The following is a 19,804-nucleotide window of genomic DNA, read 5'->3' on the forward strand; positions in this document are numbered from 1 at the left end:
TGTTTTAGATTTATTTTTGTTGATTTTCTCTGGCCTTTATTATCTCTTGGCCTTTTTTCTTCCCTTTTGTTCTCTTTTTTGTGGTTTGATGACTATCTTTAGTGTTGTGTTTGAATTGCTTTTATTATTTGTATGTGAATCTATTATAGATTTTTTGGTTTGTGATAACCATGAGGTTTTGATATAGAAGTCTATATATACACACAAGATTGCTTTAAGTTGCTGGTCTCTTAATTGCAAATGCATTTCCAGGATCCTGCATTTGTACAATCCTCTTCTCACAATTGCTGGTTTTGGTGGCATGTTTGTGTGTGGATGATTTCCTACCTTTACTATTGTTTGCCTTTACTGGTGAACCTCCTTATTTGTAATTTTCTTGTTTCTAGTTGTGGCCCTTTCTTTCCGCCTAGAGAAGTTCCTTTAGTATTTGTTGTAAAGCTGGTTTGGTACTACTAAATTCTTTTAGCTTTTGCTTGTCTGTAAAGGTTTTGATTTCTCCTTCAAATTTGAATGAAAGCCTTGCTGGGTAGTGCTCTTGGTTGCAGGTTTTTTCCTTTCATCACTTTAAGTATATTATACCACTGCCTTCTGGCCTGCAGAGTTTCTGCTGAAAAATCAGCTGATAACCTTATCAGGGTTCCCTTGTATGTTATTTGCTGCTTTTCCCAAGCTGCTTTCAGTATTCACCCTTTGACGTTAATGTTGGTCAGTTTGATTAATATGTGTCTTGGTGTGTTCCTCTTGGGTTTATTATATATGGTATTCACTGTGCTTCCTGGATTTGAGTGAGTGATTCCTTTCCCATGTTAGGGAAGTTTTTAGCTATTATCTCTTGAAATATTTTCTCTGGCCCTTTATCTCTCTCTTTTCCTTCTGGCACCCCTAGTAGGAAAATGTTGGTGTGTTTAAAGTTGTCCCACAGTTTTCTTAGACTGTCCTAAGTTCTTTTCATTCTTTTTCTTTATTCTGTTCCACATTAGTGATTTCCACCAGTCTGTCTTCCACCTCGCTTTTTTGTTCTTCTGCCTCCTGTATTATGCTATTGGTTCCTTCTAGTGAATTTTTTATTTCTGCTATTGTGTTCATCATCTCTGCTTGTTAAATCTTTAAGTCTTGTATTCCTTTGTTAGATGTTTCTTCTAATTCATAGATCTTTTCCTCTCATTTTTTTTCTAAGGTCTTGGATCGCCTTTACTAGCATTACTCTAAAGTCTTTTTCAAACAGATTTCCTATTTCCACTTCACTCAGCTGATCTTCTGGGGCTTTGTCTTGTTCCTTCATCTGACTCATATTTCTCTTACTTTTAACTTTGTATAGCTTTTGTGTGGTCTCCTTTATGCATGCTAGAGGGTTGTAGCCTCTCTTTATTCTGGTGTCTGCCCCCTTGTGGGTGAAGTTGATACAGGGGCTTGTTATAGGGTTCCTGATGGGACTGGTGCCTGCCCACTGGTAGGTAGAGCTGATTCTTATCCCTCTGGTGGGTAGGCTTTGTCTCTGGGTGTGATCAGAGGCAGTCTATTTGCCGATGTGTGGAGCTGTGTTCCCACCCTGTTTGTTGTCTGGCCTGGAGCTTCTGAGCCCTGATGGATGGGGCCAGATTTTTCCATAATGGCAGCCTCCAGGGAGCTCACACTGATGATTATTCCTGGGACCTCTTTGTCTAATGTCCTGCCCCCACAGTGAGCCACACCCACCCTCACCCAGGAGACCCTCCAAGACCTGCCAGTGGCTTGATCCAGATTCTTATAGAGTCTCTGCTTTGCCCTGTGACCCAGTGCACATGAAACCCTGCGTGTGCCCTCCTAGAGTGAAGTCTCTCTTTCCCCCAGTCCATGGAGCTTCTGCACTTAAGCCTATTGGCCTTCAATGCCAAATGCTCCAGGGGCTCTTCCTGCCAGTGCCAGACTCCCAGGCATGGGAACCTGACATGGAGCTCTAAACTCTCACTCCTGTGGGAGAGCATCCCGTCCGTGGGTCACCCACCTGGCAGTTATGGGATTGCTTATATCATGAAAGCACCCTTCCTACTGTCTTGATGTGACTTCTTCTTTGTCTTTGGATATAGGATATCTTTTTTGGTAGCTTCCGTTCTGTTTTGTTGATCTTGAGTCCTTCTTCTCTGGAATCTTGTCTCTGTTAATTATGTTCAGTTTCCCATGTTCCCTTATAGTTCTGTCCATTCTTTATAAAGTTGGGATGGTCTTTCGCAGGATGCCATTGTTGGGAAAGATGAAAATGGCTGTGGCTTGCTGTGCAGGCAGGACATTGAAACCAGAGGTCCTGGAATATATTCATTGGCATGAGCTCCCTTGAAGGCTGCCATTTTTGAAAAATCTAGCCCCACCCACCAGGGCCAAGAAGCCCCAGACCAAACAACAAACAGGATGGAAACATAGCCCCATCCATCAGCAAACAGGCTTCCTAAAGTCCTAGGCACTTACCCACCTCTAATCACATGCAGACACTAAGCCCCAGCCACCAAAGGGACAAGACTCAGCTCCATCTTCACTGGGCAGGTATCAGGCCCCCCCATTTTGAAGCTGGCCACAAGCCCCTCTATCAGCTTCATCCACGGTGGGCAGACACCAGAAGGAAGGGAGGCAGCAACTCTGTAGCCTACAAAAAGGGAGACCACACAAAAAAGCTATACAGAATGAAAAGACAGGAGTTCCTGTCATGGTGCACCAGAAATGAATCCAACTAGAAACCATGAGACTGTGGGTTTAATCCCTGGCTTTGCTCAGTCGGTTAAGGATCTGGCAGTGCCGTGAGCTGTGGTGTAGGTCGCAGACACAGCTCGGATCTGGTGTTGTGGCTGTGCTGTAGCCAGGCAGCTGAAGCTCCGATTAGACCCCTAGCCTGGGAACCTCCATATGCCGTGGGTATGGCCCCAATAAAAAGAGAGAGAGAGAGAGAAATATGACCTAGATGAAGGAAGAAGAAAAAATTCCAGGAAAAGAGCTTGGTGAATTGGCAACCTCCATGAGAAAGACTTTGTGGTTTGTTTGTGTTTTTTTAATTTTTCAATTATAGTTGATTTACAATGTTCTTTCATTTTCTGCTATACCACACAGTGACCCAGATATACATATACATATATACATTCTTTTTCCCACATTATCCTCCATTATGATTCATCACAAGTGATTAGATATAGTTCCCCATGCTCTACAGCAGAATCTTATTGCTTATCCACTCCAAATGCAATAGTTTATATCCAGTAACCTAAATTACCAGTCCATCACACTCCCTCCCCCTTGGCAACCACAAGTCTATTCTCCATGTCCATGAGTTTGTTTCTTTACTGTAGATAGATTCATTTGTGCCATATATTAGATTCCATATACAAGTGATGTCATATGGTATTTGTCTTTCTGACTCACTTCACTTTAGCATGAGAGTCTTTGGTTTCATCCATGTTGCTACAAATGGCATTATTTTATTTTTTTATGGCTGAGTAGTATTCCATTGTGTGCGTGTTCCACATTTTCTGAATCCATTCATCTGTCGATGGATATTTAGGTTGTTTCCATGTCTTGGCTATTGTAAATAGTGCTGCAGTGAAAGTAGGGGTGCATGTATCCTTTTTCAATGAAAGCTTTATCCAGATATATGCCCAGGAGTGGGATTGCTGGATCATATGTTAGTTCTATATTTTATTTTCTGAGTTACCTCCATACTGTTTTCCATAGAGGTTGTACCTATTTATAGTCCCACCAACAGTGTAGGAAGTTTCCCTTTTCTCCACACCTTCTCCAGCATTTGTTATTTGTGGACTTATTCATGATGGCCATTCTGACTGGTGTGATGTGGTACTTCATTGTAGTTTTGATTTGCAGTTCTCTGATAATTAGTGATGTTGAGCATTTTTTCATATGCCTGTTGGCCATACTTGTCTTCTTTAGAGAAATGTCTATTCGGGTCTTCTACCCATTTTCCAGTTGGATTGTTTGTTGTTTTTGCTGTTGAGTTGTATATTTGTATATTTTGGAGACTAGACCTATTGTCATTTGCATCATTTGCTATTATTTTCTCCCATTCCTTAGGCTGCCTTTTTTTTTTTATGGTTTCCTTTGTTATGCAAAAACTTGTAATTTTGATTAGGTACCACTGGTTTATTTTTGTTTTTATTTCTATTCCTTTGGGAGGCTGACCTGAGAAAACATTTTTACAGTTGATGTCAGAGAATATTTTATCATGAATGCATGTTGGACTTATCAAATGCTTTTTCTGCATCTATTGAGATGATCTTGTGCTTTTTGATTTTTCTTTTGCTAATGCAGTGTATGACATTGATTGACTTGCATATGTTGAACCATCCTATTGAACCTGGGATGAATCCACTTGGTTGTGGTGTGTGATCTTTTTTATTTGTTGTTGGATTCTGTTGGCTAAAGTTTTGTTGAGAATTTTTAGGTCTTTTTTCATCAAAGTATTGGTCTATAGTGTTTGGTTTTTTTTTTAATATATCTTTGTCTGGTTTTGGTATAAGGGTGAGCTTCATAGAATGTCTTTGGGAGTGTTTCTTCTTCAACATTTTGGAAGAGTTTAAGAAGGATGGGTATAAGTTCTTTGTATTTTGGTAGCATTTACCTGTTAAGCCATCTGGTCCTGGACTTTTGTTTATAGGGAGTGTTTTTATTGCATATTGAATTTCATGTCTAGTGATCAGTCTATTCAGTTGACCTATTTCTTCTTGATTCAGTTTTGATGGGCTGTATGTTTCTAGAAAGTTGTCCATTTCTTCTAGATTGTTGAAGTTGTTGGCATGTAATTTTTCTTAGTATTCTCTTATGGTTTTTTTATTTCCGCAGTATGCAATGAAATTTCTCCTTTTTCATTTCTTTATTTTGTTTATTTCAGTTTTTTCTCTCTTCTTGGTGAGTCAGGCCAGAGGTTTATCAATTTTGTTTACCATTTTAAAGAACCAGCTCTTGGTTTTATTGATTTTTTTTCTATTATTTTCAAATCTCTGTTTTATTGATTTCCTCTCATCTTTATGATTTCCCTCCTCCTGCTGAACTTAGGTTTTGTTCATTCTTCTTTTTCTAATTCTTTTAGGTGATAGGATAAGTTGTCAGTTTGAGATTTTTCTTCTTTTTTGAGGGAAAGCCTATATTGCTATGAACTTCCCTATAAGCACCACTTTTGTGGCATCCCATAGATTTTCAGTGGTTGTGTTTTCATTATCATTTGTCTTGAGGTATTTTTTAATTTCCTTGTTGACGTATTGGTTTTTTAGTAGCATGTTGTTTAGTCTCCATGTAGACAGTTTTTCTCATTTCTTTTGCTGTGGTTGATTTCTAGTTTCATGCCATTGTGGTCGGAGAAGATGCTTGAAATAATTTCTGTACCCTTAAATTTGAGGTTAGTTTTGTGCCTCAGTATGTGGTCAGTCCTTGAGAATGTTCCATGTGCACTTGAAAAAAAAATGTATATTCTGATATTTTTGGATGTAATGTCCTGAAAATATCAATTAAGTCTAACTTTTATATTGTGTCATTTAGGATCTCTGTTGCCTTATGGATTTTTTGCCTAGAGGATGTGTCCATTGGTGTGCGTGGGGTGTTAAAGTCTCCTACTATTGTTGTATTCCCATCACTTTCTCCTTTTATGTCTGTTAGTATTTGTTGTATATATTTGGGTGTTCCTATATGAGAGCGTATTTATTGACGAGTGTAATATCCTCTTCTTGAAGGGATCCTTTTATCATTAAATAGTGTCCTTCTATGTATTATTTTATGGCCTTCATTTTAAAGTCTGTTTTGTCTGATATGAGTATTGCAGCTCCCACTTTCCTGTTATTTCCATTCACATGAAATAACTTTTTCCATCCCTTCACTTTCTATTTATATGTGTCCTTTGCCCTAAGGTGGGTCTCTTGTAGGCAGCATATTGTAGGCTCTTGTTTTTTAATCAAGTCTGCCACTCTGTGTCTTTTGATTGGAGCGTTCAGTCCATTGACCTAAGGAAATTATTGATAAATATGTATTTATTGCCATTTTAAGTATTGTTTTCCAGTTGATTGTGTTTCTCCTTTGTCCCTTTCTTTTTTTCGTTGGTTGGATGATTTACTTTTATTTTATGCTTGTGTCCTCTTTTTAGTTTTTTTTTTTTTTTGACTGTACTGTTTTATTTTGATTTGTAGTTCCCCTGTTTTTTAAGTATCTTTCCTGTATCTGCTTGCTTAAGCCTGATAGTCATATAGGCTCAATCACATTCTAGAAAAAAAAGAGATTTTCTTACTTTCTTTCCTCATTTTATGATTTTGATGTCCTTTTTTAACTTCTTCATGTTTAGCCTTTTGCTATTCCTTGTTTTTATCATCTCTTTTACAATAGTTTTTACCCCCCTTTTAGTTCTGTATACTGTCTTATTTAAGGGATTGCTTTCCAATTGTGACTTCCTCCATCCTGTTTCTTCTTATTTCTTTTTTATTTAGAGGAGCCCTTTCAGTAATTTCTTTGAGAATGGGTTTAGTATTGCTGTACTCTTTCAGAAAGTTTTTGTTTGTTGAAGAAAATCTTTATTTCTCCTTCTATTTTAAATGATATTCTTGCAGGGTAGAATATTCTAGCATACAGATTGTTTCCTTTTAGAACTTGGAATATATCTTGCCTCTCTCTTCTGGCCTGCATTGTTTCTGTAAAGAAATCAGCTGACTGCCTTATGGGGGTTCCCTTATAATTAAATTTCGTTGTTTTTCTCTTGCTGCCTTTGGAATCCTCTCTTTATTTTTTAGACTTTGCCATTTTTATTATAAAATGTTGGTCTTGGTGTGGGCCTGTTTGTGTTTAACTTGTTTAGCGCCCTCTGTGCTTCCTGTATCTTGATATCTGTTTCCTTTGGAAATTTTCAGCCATAATTTCTTCAAATATATTTTCTACCCCCTTTTCTTTTTCTTCTCCTTCTGGAATCCCTATTATGCATAGATTGGCCCACTTTATATTTTCCCATAGATCTCGTGTATTGCTTTTATGTTTGTTCATTTGGTTTTCTGTCTGCTGTCCTGTTTGGGTGATTTCCATTTCTCTATCCTTCAAGTCACTAATTCAATCTTCTGCATTATCCTTTCTGCTCTTCAGTGCCTTTAACTCAGCTTGTGACTCTGTAAATGAATTTCCTAATTTTTCTTGGCTCCACATATTTTCTAGTTCCTTTCTAAAGTAATATATTTTACTGTTCATATCCTCTCTTAACTCCTTCAGTATTTTCACCATCTCCTTTTTAAACTCGGTGTCTTATTAGACTGCAGAGGTCTGTTTCATTGTTTGCTCCTTCATGGGATTTCTCCTATTCTTTGAACTGCAAATGATTCCTGAGCTTCTTTATTTAGCTTATATTTTTCTTATTCTGTGAGTTTAGGGAAAACAACTGCTGTATTCTTGGAGGGCTATTTATATGCAACAGAGCCCCCTGGGTATTTTGTAAGGCTTACTATTTATTTCTGGCATGAGGCTGCTTTTTCAGATGTTTGCTGTCCTCTTTCCTAGTGTGTGCAGGCTCTTATCCCCTTGATAGGGTGCTGCACATGTTTCCTGGGAGATGGAGGCAATGGGCAGGACTAGTAGCAAGTGCCTGGTTGCTAAGCCATTAGCAGTAGCAAGGACCCACAAGGAAGGTGGCACAAGCTGCTTCTAGTAGCAGGGCCCTGGGAAGTGGCAGTGACCCTCAGGCCAGTGTAGGTGGTGTCCAGAGCATTTGGCATTGGCAGCAGCAGGGCAGGGCATGTGGATTCCCAGGGGAGTGAGAGCCAAAATGGATGGTGCTTAGTTGCAGTGCCCTTCTCTGTGCCGACCTCCAAAGTGATAGGTGGGGGCCCTGGGTGGTGTCTGTTCACAGACCCCTAGTGGTGGGGAAACACACCCATCTCTGGAGTCTGAGATGACTGAGTTTGTCCCTGCCACCTATAGACCATGCAAGAGACACCTCATCGTGCTTAGCCTGCACACAAGTCACCACTGCCCATAGACCACCTGCCCAAGAAGCCCCTGTGACCCATTGCCCATAGCCCACACAAGGGGTACCTCGCCACCCATAGCACTGCCCTGTGAGAGTCTGTGTGTGTGCAGAGAAAAATATTCTTATGGTGATCTACCCCTCCTCCTCTTGCCCTCCCCAACAGTGGCACCTTGTTTCTCTTGAGGGCCCAGACCTCCTGCTGGGTTCCTTCAGCTGTGGTGCTTATCTCCCTCCCCTTAGTGCACTGCTCCCTAGCTGTCTCCATGCAGCCAACCATAGTCCTCTTCCCAGAACTGACCTCCAGCACCTGAGTCTCAGCCCCCAGGCAGTGGTACTGATGGTCTATGTGGCCCTCTCTCTCTGCTTTGCCCTCCTCAGTATGGCTGCAGCACTTTTTTCTCTGAGGGTTTGAGGTCCCTCCATCCTAGCTGATCTCAGGTGGCCTGCCAGAATGCAGATTCCTTTCTTCTTTCATAGCTCCCTCTCAAAAGTGTTAGTCCTACTCTGATTTTTTTTTCTTTTTTTTTCATTTTCTTTTACCCAGATATGTGGTAAAATAAATGGTTTCTTGCCATTTTTGGAGATTTAAGTTTTTCTGCCAGCATTCAGTAAATGTTCTGTGCAAATTGTTCTACATGCAGATTTTTTTTTTTTTAATGTGTTCAGGGGAGAATGTGAACACCACGTCTTACTCCTCAGGCATCTTGATCCTCTCCCTCCCCCAGATCTGTTTCTGAGCTGTGGTTTTTGATCTGCAGTATGAGGTAGGCAGGTTTGCAGCACTCCCATTAGGAGAGGAGCCACTCAGTATTCATTCCTCCTCTAGATCTGTTCACCTGTGAGTGTGCTCTTTTGTGTCACCTTTTCATCAGTGTGTGATCACAGATTATACTGTTCTTGGCATGGCTCTTGGCACCACCTTAACCATCCATATGTCTGTAATTGGCCCTGGTATCTCTCAGGTATTGTTTTCACCAGGTCACCAGTGCAGATCCACTGAGGCCAGAACTCAGGACTGCAGTATTCATGCCCCTGAGCCTCCTGTGGCTTTATGGAGGCAGTGCAGACTTGGGCCTGGTCCAACCCTTGTATATACATGCCCACAAAGCTCACAGCTGCTAAAACCAGACCCATCTTAGGTGTGGGAGCACTCATTATTCATTGGGATGTTCCACCAGCGCTGGATTTATAAGGCTGGCAGTGGAGATGTAAATATGTGATTTGTGCAGTTGGAAGGAGAGTTCTTCCTCCTAAGTTGCAGGGCTGTTTTTAGTATGGCTGCCTGTCATTTCTTTCCTCAGCTCATGGATATTATCCCCTTGGTAGTAGGTGTGCAGATGCCACACCTGGTTCCTGTCCTGGAATTTTCTGTAGTGGTAGTGGCTCATATGGGCATTTCAAGCTGGGTAGCAGTTAGGGATGAGGCACAGAGAGATGGCAGTGGCTTGTGCAACCCCTCCTAGCGCCCAGCAACAACCAGTGGTTGGCACCTGGTTACAGCCCCTTAGGTGGTAGCTGTGGGCCACAAGCGAGGGCAAATGTAGGTCTGGGACCTTTTCGGCAACAGCAGTGGCAGCAGCCCACACAGGTGCTCCCCAGGGTGTCAGGGCCTGTTGCAGAGCCCCCAGCAGCAGTGGGCCACGCCCACTCCCCACTTTTGTGTGGCAGTGCCTATACATAAGTTGCATAGGAAAACATGTCACTTGAATGGGGTTTGTTTTTAGGAGGTAGAGTTTTTTGCTTTTTTAAAATACATGTATAAATGTTACTGTCTTTTACTGAGGTGAACAATTCATTCAGTTCAGATTCCAGCAGTAATACTAAGTATATATTTGATGGCCTAAAAAAAGCAGTTAGAACAAAAGTGTGAAATAAAAATAGGTACGATGGAGTAAAAGGAGATGATTAAGTGAAGGAGATAAAGAGTAATTATAGAAGGTATGGGGGAGGGGGGAAGTATAGCAGCTTCAGATAGTTTGTGTATGCAGTTTTTCACCAGGTGCTGAAGGTTAGTTTCCTTCCTGGTTGGAAGCTCCCTCGGGAGGGATTTCTGGCAACTTCATTCTCAGCTCTACCTTTAATCAAATAAAGGGAATCTCAAAAACGGCTTCTTTCTGCATCTCATATCTCAAATATCTTCAGTTTAATGTCATTTCTATGCCTTTCTGGTAGGTTGTGCACCCCTTCATTTGTGACTGCACATAGTTAATCAGATCTCCAATAAATGCTGTTCAGCTGCTGCTGATGTCTCAGAATTCAGAGAGCCTGGCACCTAGAGCTCTGAAAATGAGCCATCTGCTGCCTGGTGTCTTTGGGGAGGAGTACAGTGAAACTTATGTTGGAAATGTTAGAAAAGTGCAGACTGGATTTGGCTGTTGCTATGAGAAGGAACTGCTGCTGCCAAAATGAAGTAGCATACTGAGGCAATACGGGAACCAGAAGTACATGGAAAGCCCACAGTAAGCAGACAAGAGGAGCTGGTCCCTTCTTCCTCTTCCAGCCTTGCAGTCTGTTGGTGGAGTCTAAAAGGGAGTCAGCTGACAAAGCAGAAATTGGTTAGCAGTCCCAGCTCCAGCATCACTAGACAGAGCACACAGGGCAAGTCCAAAGCTCAGAGACAGTAATAGCATCCTCTTCTTAGAAATTCTCACATTCTCACACCTCTGCCCCACCCCAGGCCTGAGGACTCTAACTCTGTAGATGCTCCTCAACAATTATATAAGACTCTGATTTCTTTATGGAGTAAATAAAAGCGATACTACTACTAAACGGTTTTGACTTTAAGTTATAAATAGATATGTAAAGGAACAATAAAATATGAAAACTGAGTATTAGTGCACAGCTCAGTGTCGTAATAGTATAAGTGAGACAGTTAACCATATTTAATTTCTGTAATTATTTTGGTGTTAGGTGGAATTTAAGCATAAGTGATAGCTACTAACAGTAAATAATAAATTGGCATTATTTTCAGACATCCGAGCCAGTTTTTCTCCTTTAAGTGATTCACTTCTCCCAGGCTTTAGTGTCAAGTATTTCTGGCAGAGGAACATTTAACCCTCACCATGTGCAAATGCACAGTTAAACTCAAAACTAAAATGCTATGTTAAAATGTCCTTAGCAATTCCTAACAGTGAGGAAGGAGAGAGGTTCCACTGATCGATGGGACCACTGCATATAATCTTCACTCTGTTTTCCTTTCATCCCGACAAGCACGTCCTGGCACACACACACAGACATTAGATTTATAATTGACAAATGTATAGGAAAAATTTGTCATCACAATCACCATTCTACAGTATGAAAGAATTACTCTAAATATGGTTTAAAATCACATTTTTATCACTTAAAAGGGTAATTTCCCTTTTGTAGTATTAAAAATCAGATACGCTTCAGGAACTAGATGATGTTACTAACTCAAAGTAGGGAGGGGTCATATATGCGAATGTAGGGTAGCATCCAACAACCAAGGAGGCATGAGAATGTTTTGAGCAGAATATTTCTTTTAGAAGAGAGTGGAAAGTTCTTTTTTTTATGATTGGGAAAAAGGATCATGGAATTTTCACTGGAAGCATGGAGATGTTTGGTCTTTTATTGGAAGGGAGAACAATGATGAAAACAGTGATAAAAAAAGGCTAAATATTCAAAACTCAGCCTTACCCCTTCCTCAGTAATTTTTCCCTATGAAACACTGTACTAGAAATATTAGAGTAATAATCATTAGCAAAGTAATAAATCTCATGCTAATCATAACATTCTAGGCAATGTGAGATAGAAGGATGTTTGATACCAAACTAAGTTTTAGTTCCAATTCACCAACCCTGGAGAGGTGTAAGACTAAGATACAGATTCTGGTTGGGTTTATATAGAATATTCCAGTGCGATCTGAAGAAAAGATCAAGAAGTATATGAAAAAGCAACAAAAAGATCAAGAAGTATATGAAAAAGCAAGTAAAGGATTAGCACGAAAATAGCAACTTAATTTTTTACGTATCTTAGATGATTAGCATCAAATTGCCTGGATTTTAACCTAGAGTTCACACTAGCTTTGTCACTCTAGGCAAGTTATTAAATCTTTTTGCCCTTGCTTTCATCACATCTAAAATGGGAATAGTAATAGTTGCACATGGGATTACTATAAAGTTTAAATGGGTATAATTACTAAAACATTTAGCAGAGCATCTAGAAAATACTGGACATTTCAATATATATTGCCTAGTATTTTTACTATTACTTATATTGCTAAACCCAGCTAATGGGAGTATTTTTTAATATAAAAAGTGAGAAGACATACCTGTCCCTCCATTGATCATCATATCACAACGTTAACCAGGTTTTTCAAATCCCATAACTTAGACATTCTCCACTTAGAATTAACTGTAACCTCAAGGCTTGTGGGGGGGGAAGCTTTTTTAAAATAAGCTCTTTAAATCTAAGTGATGCCATAAAATATCACAGAATACTCCCCAGCATAAAAAAATGTACTTCATCTTTCCCTACCTAAGTTTATAAAATAAAATCAAGTTTGTGAGAGCTTTTCCTTATATCTAGCATTTTTCCCCCTCTAATAAATTCATATCTCCAGATTTAATCAACAATTTCCAATCACTTATAATCAAGTCTAGGTAAATATTTTTATTGTTTTGGAGAAGCATTTGTTTGCTCCATTATAACATTTCTTTTGTTAGAAATAGAATTTATGGTGGTGAAGTTTAATATCCTAGCAGACAAAAGACTGCATAGATCTGGAGAAACATAGCTTCTGGAAAATTTTCAAAATGCAACCCCAAAGACAGTACATTAATGTAGAGGTAGAGAGATATATTTCTACATTAAAGTAAAACATAATATGCTTCAAAATTAATCTGAAGTGTGAGCCAGACACGGAAGGGCGGAAAGCCTGAATTCTGTACCCACATAATCAACAGTCTGTGGAAACTCTGGGAACCATGCCACTGGTCTCCAACCTAGCATAGCTGGGAAATGACACATTCTTTAAGAAGCTCTTGTCCAGGAAATGAGTGGGTCACAAAGCACAACAGTAAAAGGTCCATAAACTTGTTTTATGAATGAAAAAATAGTATGAGGTATACTGGCTCCAAGCTGCAGCACCTTTATGAGTATGTCATAATTTCTCAGTCATTCTTCAGTTTTTATCATGGTGATGGATTGATGTAACAGAACTCTTAACAAGAAAAAGAATCATGCAGCCATAAGAATATTGTCCCATTCCATTCCAGAATTATTTTAAATCATCTTTTTCCATATTCATCCCCATTTCAAGATCAGATCTTCCCAACTGTCCCTTCCCACCAAAAAAGGAAATGGTATACAAAAAGTCACAAACTTAAAACTGTATCAGTTTTATTCACAACTTCTCATGAAAAGCAATTACATTTTTACATAAGGTCTTTAACACAGAGAACAAGAGAAATCTTAAGGTTAATATATCTGATTAGACACACAATATAGAAAATAAGTGTGAAAATTAAAAATAGCATATTTTAATGATTAAAATTATACTATATTTTCTATTTACTTATAGCAGCATCAGTAAGATTCCTCTATTTTTTTTAATAAAGTAGCAGCAAGATTTTTTAAACTATACAAATTCAGTAGATGTCCCCTTTCCCTACTGTTTTTATTCATACAGAATTTATCACATTAACCCATTAACCAAACAAAACCACTTATATTTCCTGAAGAAAAAGGTGGGAAAAGACTTCACAAATCACCAATTTCTCCAAAAAAGGAGTGAGAGGAAGGAAGCTGGAAAAAATTGGGGTGCAGGTACCAAAAAATAAATTCTCAAACAACTTGACAAATTTTGAGTAGATTTTGTGGCATCTCCATGTTTGTGTGTTAATGAATAAAAGCTATATTAACTGTATTTTCTGATTTTTATTCTGCAGTTGAAAAATATGTGGAAATTTCCAGGAGGCCTGTCGGAGCCTGGAGAAGATATTGGTGTGTATCTTACATATCTTTAACTGGCTTGAAAATGTTGAGGAAATTCATGTGTTTATTACTTTTCTTGCTATAGAGCCGAGAATAGGATTTTCAACTTTTCTACTAAGTCAGAAAATTTCAGTGAAGTTACTTCAGGGCTGATATAAAATTAGTGGCAAACCTTATAACATTACAACTTATCCCATTAATATAAGGTATACCCTTAGGAGTATAACACCTGTTTTTCTGCTTAGGACTGCTTCTATATTAATTTGTTTGAAAATGAAAAGCTTTGGATATACATCTGTCAAGTTTATCATTAAAGGTTATTTGGAATATAACTAAAATTACTGTAATTAAACTGTGAGAAAATTTTTGATAAATAATAATATTTAAATGAACTGAGAAGTGTTATTTATAAAGTCAGTTACAGAGCAATGGTGACATTGTTCTTTTTATGAAAATTTTATCTACTATTTTATTTGGGCTAGTCAGAAAGCCTGTATTTTATAGTAAAATGCCTCATGAAAAAGTATCAAATTAGATATAACTTTCTGAAACGATTTACTGAGCTCATTGTTTAAGACAGAGAAATACAAAATAAGCTAAGAATTTCTTATGTCACCGATTTTACAGGAAATAGAGGAAGGAATAGAAATTGAGTTTTCCTACCTATTCCTTAAGGTCAGATGCATGCAGTCCCCACCATAATAAATCAAGAGGTAACTCATTTGATACCAATATTATTTCTCTGACTTTTTCCTCAAAGTGTATGTCCCTTATTTCTCTTTAGCCATCATTTATATGAAGGCAATTTCCTAAATCATTTTTTAAAATTTTGAATATATATATATACTCAACTTTTCTTTTAATGTTCCACAGATTAAAATGTCCTATACACAGTACAGAGCCAACGCCTAACAACTTATAAGTAAATTTACTACATTCAGATATATACATAGCAAATTTTGGGTTTTAGGTACTTAAACTTACTGACCTTTTGCTCAGAGTCTGCTAGGTCTTCTGTTGAAATAAGAGAGGATTTTGTAGTGGTGGGAGTGCTAAAAGAGAAGGCCATTTATTCTAGAACATCTGATTATCTCACACTATCCTTATGTGATATGAGGTCATTTGAACTAGTTAAGTTTAGGTTTTATATCCTTAGCCAATCCATATAAACAATAATTTATAGGAAAAGGTTTATGTAGCTTCTGCTTCCGAGTCTTGCCTTCTCAAATGAATTGATGTTTTCATTTGTGTTTTTATGGATCTTCTGAATTTCAGATATATTTAAACATAAAGGAAGAAACACATTTCCAAGCCAAATAGTATAAATTGTAGGTCTGATTGTACTCCAGAACCTCCAAGTCCACATAAGTAAGAAATTCACTACATTTTTTTAAAATCTGTGGTTGTCACAACCCACCTATTCAGAGGTCACATACACACCTCAGCTATGTGGAATTAAGAAAAAAACAGCAACTGGCATTATCTATACTGCCTATGAGTAATAAAAATTGGAGCTTTGCTTTAGAAATGATAAAACCCTAAAAGCAGCTAGAAATGATAACTGACAGAGATCTGAAAGACTGTCTATACAAGGGCATTTCTGTTTTGTAACACAGTACAATAACAGATTATTCTTAATGATGAAGCCTAATCATCCAAGAATTATTTAAATTATTTTCTTTAGGCTGTTTTTAGGGAAGTATGTGCAAACATTCATATTGGCTCTTAAGTAGTAAACACTAGTTGACTGAGAAGCACATTTGTTTGGAATTCTTCATTCTTTGATAATACTAGGTAAATGAAGTGTTATTGTCCATAATGTTTTAAAAAACATTAAGGGGGCATATACAAAATATAATGCAATCCTCAGACTCTAATATAATACCCTATACAAAGGTATCTACAAGGTTAAAAATGCAAAAGCGGCCTTCCTCAAAAAAAATCTCATTTCCACTGACTGGAAGAGAATCTCCCTGCATAGTTTTAAAGGACTGTAAAGCAGTTGGGGTCTGACCAAAGTTCATCAGTATATCCAAGTCAGAGGGGAACACCAGGAAAACCCACATTCTGCAGTTTTTCCTATTATTTTATTTTATTTCAACCTAATCCTATTATTAAATATTACAAAATAGAATTAACAAATATAAACTCCATTTCATTGACTTATTTAAACATTATCTTTCAACCAGCAAAAATAAAAACAAAACCCTTTTGGTTTTTCCTATATTCTTCAAACCTATAAAACAGTAAATGTTATTTCAGTTTAGCTTACAGTACATAAAATAGGAAAGGTACAAGAAAAAAGCACTTTAGATAAAAATTTTAAATTCATAGTAAAATCCTTGGTCAAGAGATTTCAATCTTGAGATAGAAGGGGTTCCTTTAGATATAAAAGCACTTATTTGCCCATTCAACTTTTAGTCAAGTCAACGATGTCATGATTCAAATTAAACTGATCAAACTACTCATGTAACACTTATTTTGAATCAACTACTGTGGTGACTAATGAGCAGGACAGATTAGCTCACTAGCCAGGTCTGTGCATCCATAAAATACAAATAAGACTCAGGTAAACTAAATGCCAAATTCTTGGTTAGTGTCACTAAAAGCTAAACAAGATCCCATGGTCATTTTTCAAAGTGTTTCAAAATAAAAATTAACATTTAAACAATTTTTAAGTCCGATCAACAAATATCATGTAAAATTATGGCTAGTGCCACAATCTTTAACAAGTTTAATAACAACCATGTTATTTTTCTTATTAAGGCAAGTTTTCCTTAACACATAAATTCTTTTTTCATCTTTTTGGTTTAAAAAATATAATTTCTAACCATGTTTACTCTATGGCAAGGAAAGTCAGCATGTAATTCAAAAATGGCAAACAAATGTCTTACATTTTAACACTTTCCTCTCTTCCTGTGCACATTTCCAGAACTCTGTATGAGAAAAACATTGAGACTTTTTCCTTCACTTTACTTTCCTTGCCTGTACCTCACAAGGAGGGCTACTGAGAAGGCAAATATAATTTACAATTTGACAGACAAATAAGTGGAGGCATTTAAGGGTAGTTGAACAGAAATCTATACCTGTGGCAGTTGTGAAACTTCTCTGTAAATAGGCAAGGAAGGCAGCTTTTTAAAGGGCTTCTCATAAACACTTTGGGAGACAATGACAGAGCAACACAAAATTAGGGAAATCTCACCTAGGAGGCTCATCTGGATATTTAGAAAAAGCAGCCACAAAAATAAGTTAATGGCAATAAAAATCCTGTCCCAGAAGTTTACATATTAATAAAAAAATCACCCTTGTAAAATGTGAAAACCCTGGTCATATTATAAAATTCTGTAAATTCCAACAAGCTTTTTGAAAACTTCATATGAGATGATTATAGCATATTGGTGCTAGGAAAATGAATCCAAGTTCTTTGAAATTGCAAGAAACAAAAGAAAATGCCAAAAATTACCATGCTAGGGTTCCATTAACAGGATAACTAGAAGAGCATAACAAAATGACTCAGAAGAAATCTGCTCTGACTTCAGAGGCTTGACAGTCCCAGGAGGAACCAGGGGAAATTTGCATCTTTTCATAGTTCAGTAGAGTCTCTAGCTCTACACACTTTATAAAGACAAATGTATCACTTTTTCCTCAATGCTAATGTGTATAAATTTAGGCAGGTTTGATGATCAGAAACAGGATAATTATGAAAAAATATGTAGGAATATTAACTACAACATTACAATGTATGTTTTCACCTTTTGGGATATACAGCAGGAAGAGTTTAAAAATATGTGACTCCCAAAATAAACAGATGGGTAAGCCTACACAAAGAGCAGCCTTAGCTATATGGTGGTAAGAAAATACTTTGATATTTCAGGATATCCAGAAGGCAACGAATTTACATTGAAAACTTCATTTCTTAGGTAGAGTTTTGCTTTTGAACCTTTAGCTAATGCTACTTTATCTGAAAATCTTGGATTAAATTTCAAAAAGATGATCTTATTGATTAGTGTCTGTATAATTTTTTTAATGTAGGAGATACAGCAGTTCGAGAAGTTTTTGAAGAGACTGGTATAAAGTCAGAATTCATGTCCCTCCTGAGTATTCGGCAACAGCACACCAATCCTGGAGCTTTTGGGAAGTCAGATATGTATATTATATGCCGCTTAAAGCCACGTTCATTCATCATAAATTTTTGCCAGCATGAATGTTTAAGGTGTGAGTGGATGGATCTCAGTGACCTGGTCAAGAGTGAAAATACGACTCCCATCACTAGCAGGGTTGCTCGGCTGCTGCTCTATGGGTACAAGGAAGGGTTTGACAAGATTGATCTGACCATGGAAGAACTTCCAGCAGTTTACACAGGCTTGTCCTATAAACTCTATCACAAGGAACTGCCAGACAATTACAAAACTGTGACAGGAATGGATTAAATTCATACTAACATGTCTAAAAAAATGTTAGTACATTGTACACGTAGATTAATGTTTGCCATAATAAGTAGTAGACATTTGGGTTAACTGTATGTCTGATGTTAATTTTCTAATGCCTGTGATTTTCATGAAGAAAACTTGTTTGTAAGTGTGCACATTTTAAAAGCCTCTCTTCAAATGTATGAAAAGATTATAGCTCTAAGTAAGCTTTACTGGATAATGGTAAATGCTATATAAAAAGCAGAAGTATATACATTTTCCAGGAATTTTTGTTTGTTATTTACTAAGGCAATGGTTAAATATTTTATTATTAGATAAAAGATTATCTGACCAGTTACCAAACTGAGCAGATAGCTGTATATATTTTTCTTTCATTAACAAGTTTCTAAAATAAACCTCTTCTTTCATGTGACATGAGATCAGATGCTGCCGTTAAGATCAGCTCTTAGCAGACATTGGAAGAAAAAGTATAGCTTTCTGCCCAGGTCCTGTTTTGGGTCCAAGTTTATACTGCCCCGTTCGTTTCAGTGCCACATACCAACTGGAGTATTTCCTCGACCGGTAAGTATTGTAGTTATTAGATTCCAGTCGTTCAAAAAAGAAACACTCGTCTGTAACACATTTCTGAAAAATAAAAGGAAAATTAGTGGTGGTTGTTGTAACACTTTTCATATTAAATAATTAACAACAGTGGACAGTGCTTTGGGTTAGCAGGACAATCAGACTAGCATGACTCAGGCTAAAATCTGTTGAAATCTAATTTCTGCGGAAAGACGCAGGACAGGAACACAGCAGCAGTGGGACAACTTGAAGCACATCTCTTCAAAGGAACAGCCCAAAGACCACTCTCCAGCTCCACAATGGACAGATCAGGTATCAGGCAGCAAGAGCACACAGGTGGTATAGGAACCACGCTGGCTCAGACTTGAAACATCCCATGAACGTAGATCTCAATGGTTCCCACAAAGAGGTACTCATCCAGTAACAAGAAGCACGCTGCACCTGGGGAAAGCGAAAGCAGTGGCTTCTAGTAGGTGTGGTCCCTCCATCTCTTTGCAGTCCAGTGAAACAGTGCTGGAATTATAACCTGGGGTAATCGTCCCATAAAGAAGGAGATGGGCTTTATTTTAGTACTTTACTCACAGAAACAGAAATAATTCCTCAAATTATAACAAATGTTTTCTAGTAACTGACATTAATTCTAAGGCATTATTGTACAAAAAAATAGCTGATGTATATAATGTCAAAAAATTATACTGGAACACTATAAATGGTTTACATTCTCAAAACACTGATAGTAAGTAGTTAGCAGTGTAGACCATATTGATTTTTGGCAGTCTCTTTCTTGTGGGCAGGGAAACTACTCTGCCATTTTACTTTAATTGAACTATTATCAGAGTCGGGGAAATAGGTAGCCTTACAAATAGCCAGACCTGGAAATGCTACTCCAAGTTAT

The 19,804-nt window shown here is 37.7% G+C and overlaps 2 protein-coding genes across 16 annotated transcripts in view; one reads left to right on the forward strand and one right to left on the reverse strand.

The window, feature by feature from the left end:
- Nucleotides 1–19,804, forward strand: part of NUDT6 (nudix hydrolase 6) — a 61,606-nt gene that overhangs the window by 24,423 nt on the left and 17,379 nt on the right. For 8 of the 15 annotated variants that reach the window (XR_002346431.1, XR_002346432.1, XR_002346433.1 and 5 more), the window contains exons 4-5: nt 13,873–13,927; nt 17,951–18,909. Coding sequence is in view for 7 of the 15 variants with exons in the window: in XM_003129210.4 (XP_003129258.1) it covers nt 13,873–13,927; nt 17,951–18,348 (453 nt within the window). In the remaining 8 variants the exon portion in view is untranslated. Of the gene's footprint in view, nt 1–13,872; nt 13,928–17,950; nt 18,910–19,804 lie in introns of those variants that run through there. The other 7 variants (XM_003129210.4, XM_013978916.2, XM_005666886.3 and 4 more) reach the window with 5 other exon arrangements.
- Nucleotides 13,300–19,804, reverse strand: part of FGF2 (fibroblast growth factor 2) — a 65,208-nt gene continuing 58,703 nt past the window's right edge. Inside the window, exon 5 of the mRNA XM_021100546.1 lies at nt 13,300–18,972. Within this exon, the coding sequence (XP_020956205.1) occupies nt 18,787–18,972 (186 nt within the window). The 3' untranslated portion in view covers nt 13,300–18,786. The remainder of the gene's footprint in view (nt 18,973–19,804) is intronic.

The sequence above is a fragment of the Sus scrofa genome, chromosome 8 (genome assembly GCF_000003025.6).
Source record: "Sus scrofa isolate TJ Tabasco breed Duroc chromosome 8, Sscrofa11.1, whole genome shotgun sequence".
Classification (NCBI taxonomy): domain Eukaryota; kingdom Metazoa; phylum Chordata; class Mammalia; order Artiodactyla; family Suidae; genus Sus; species Sus scrofa.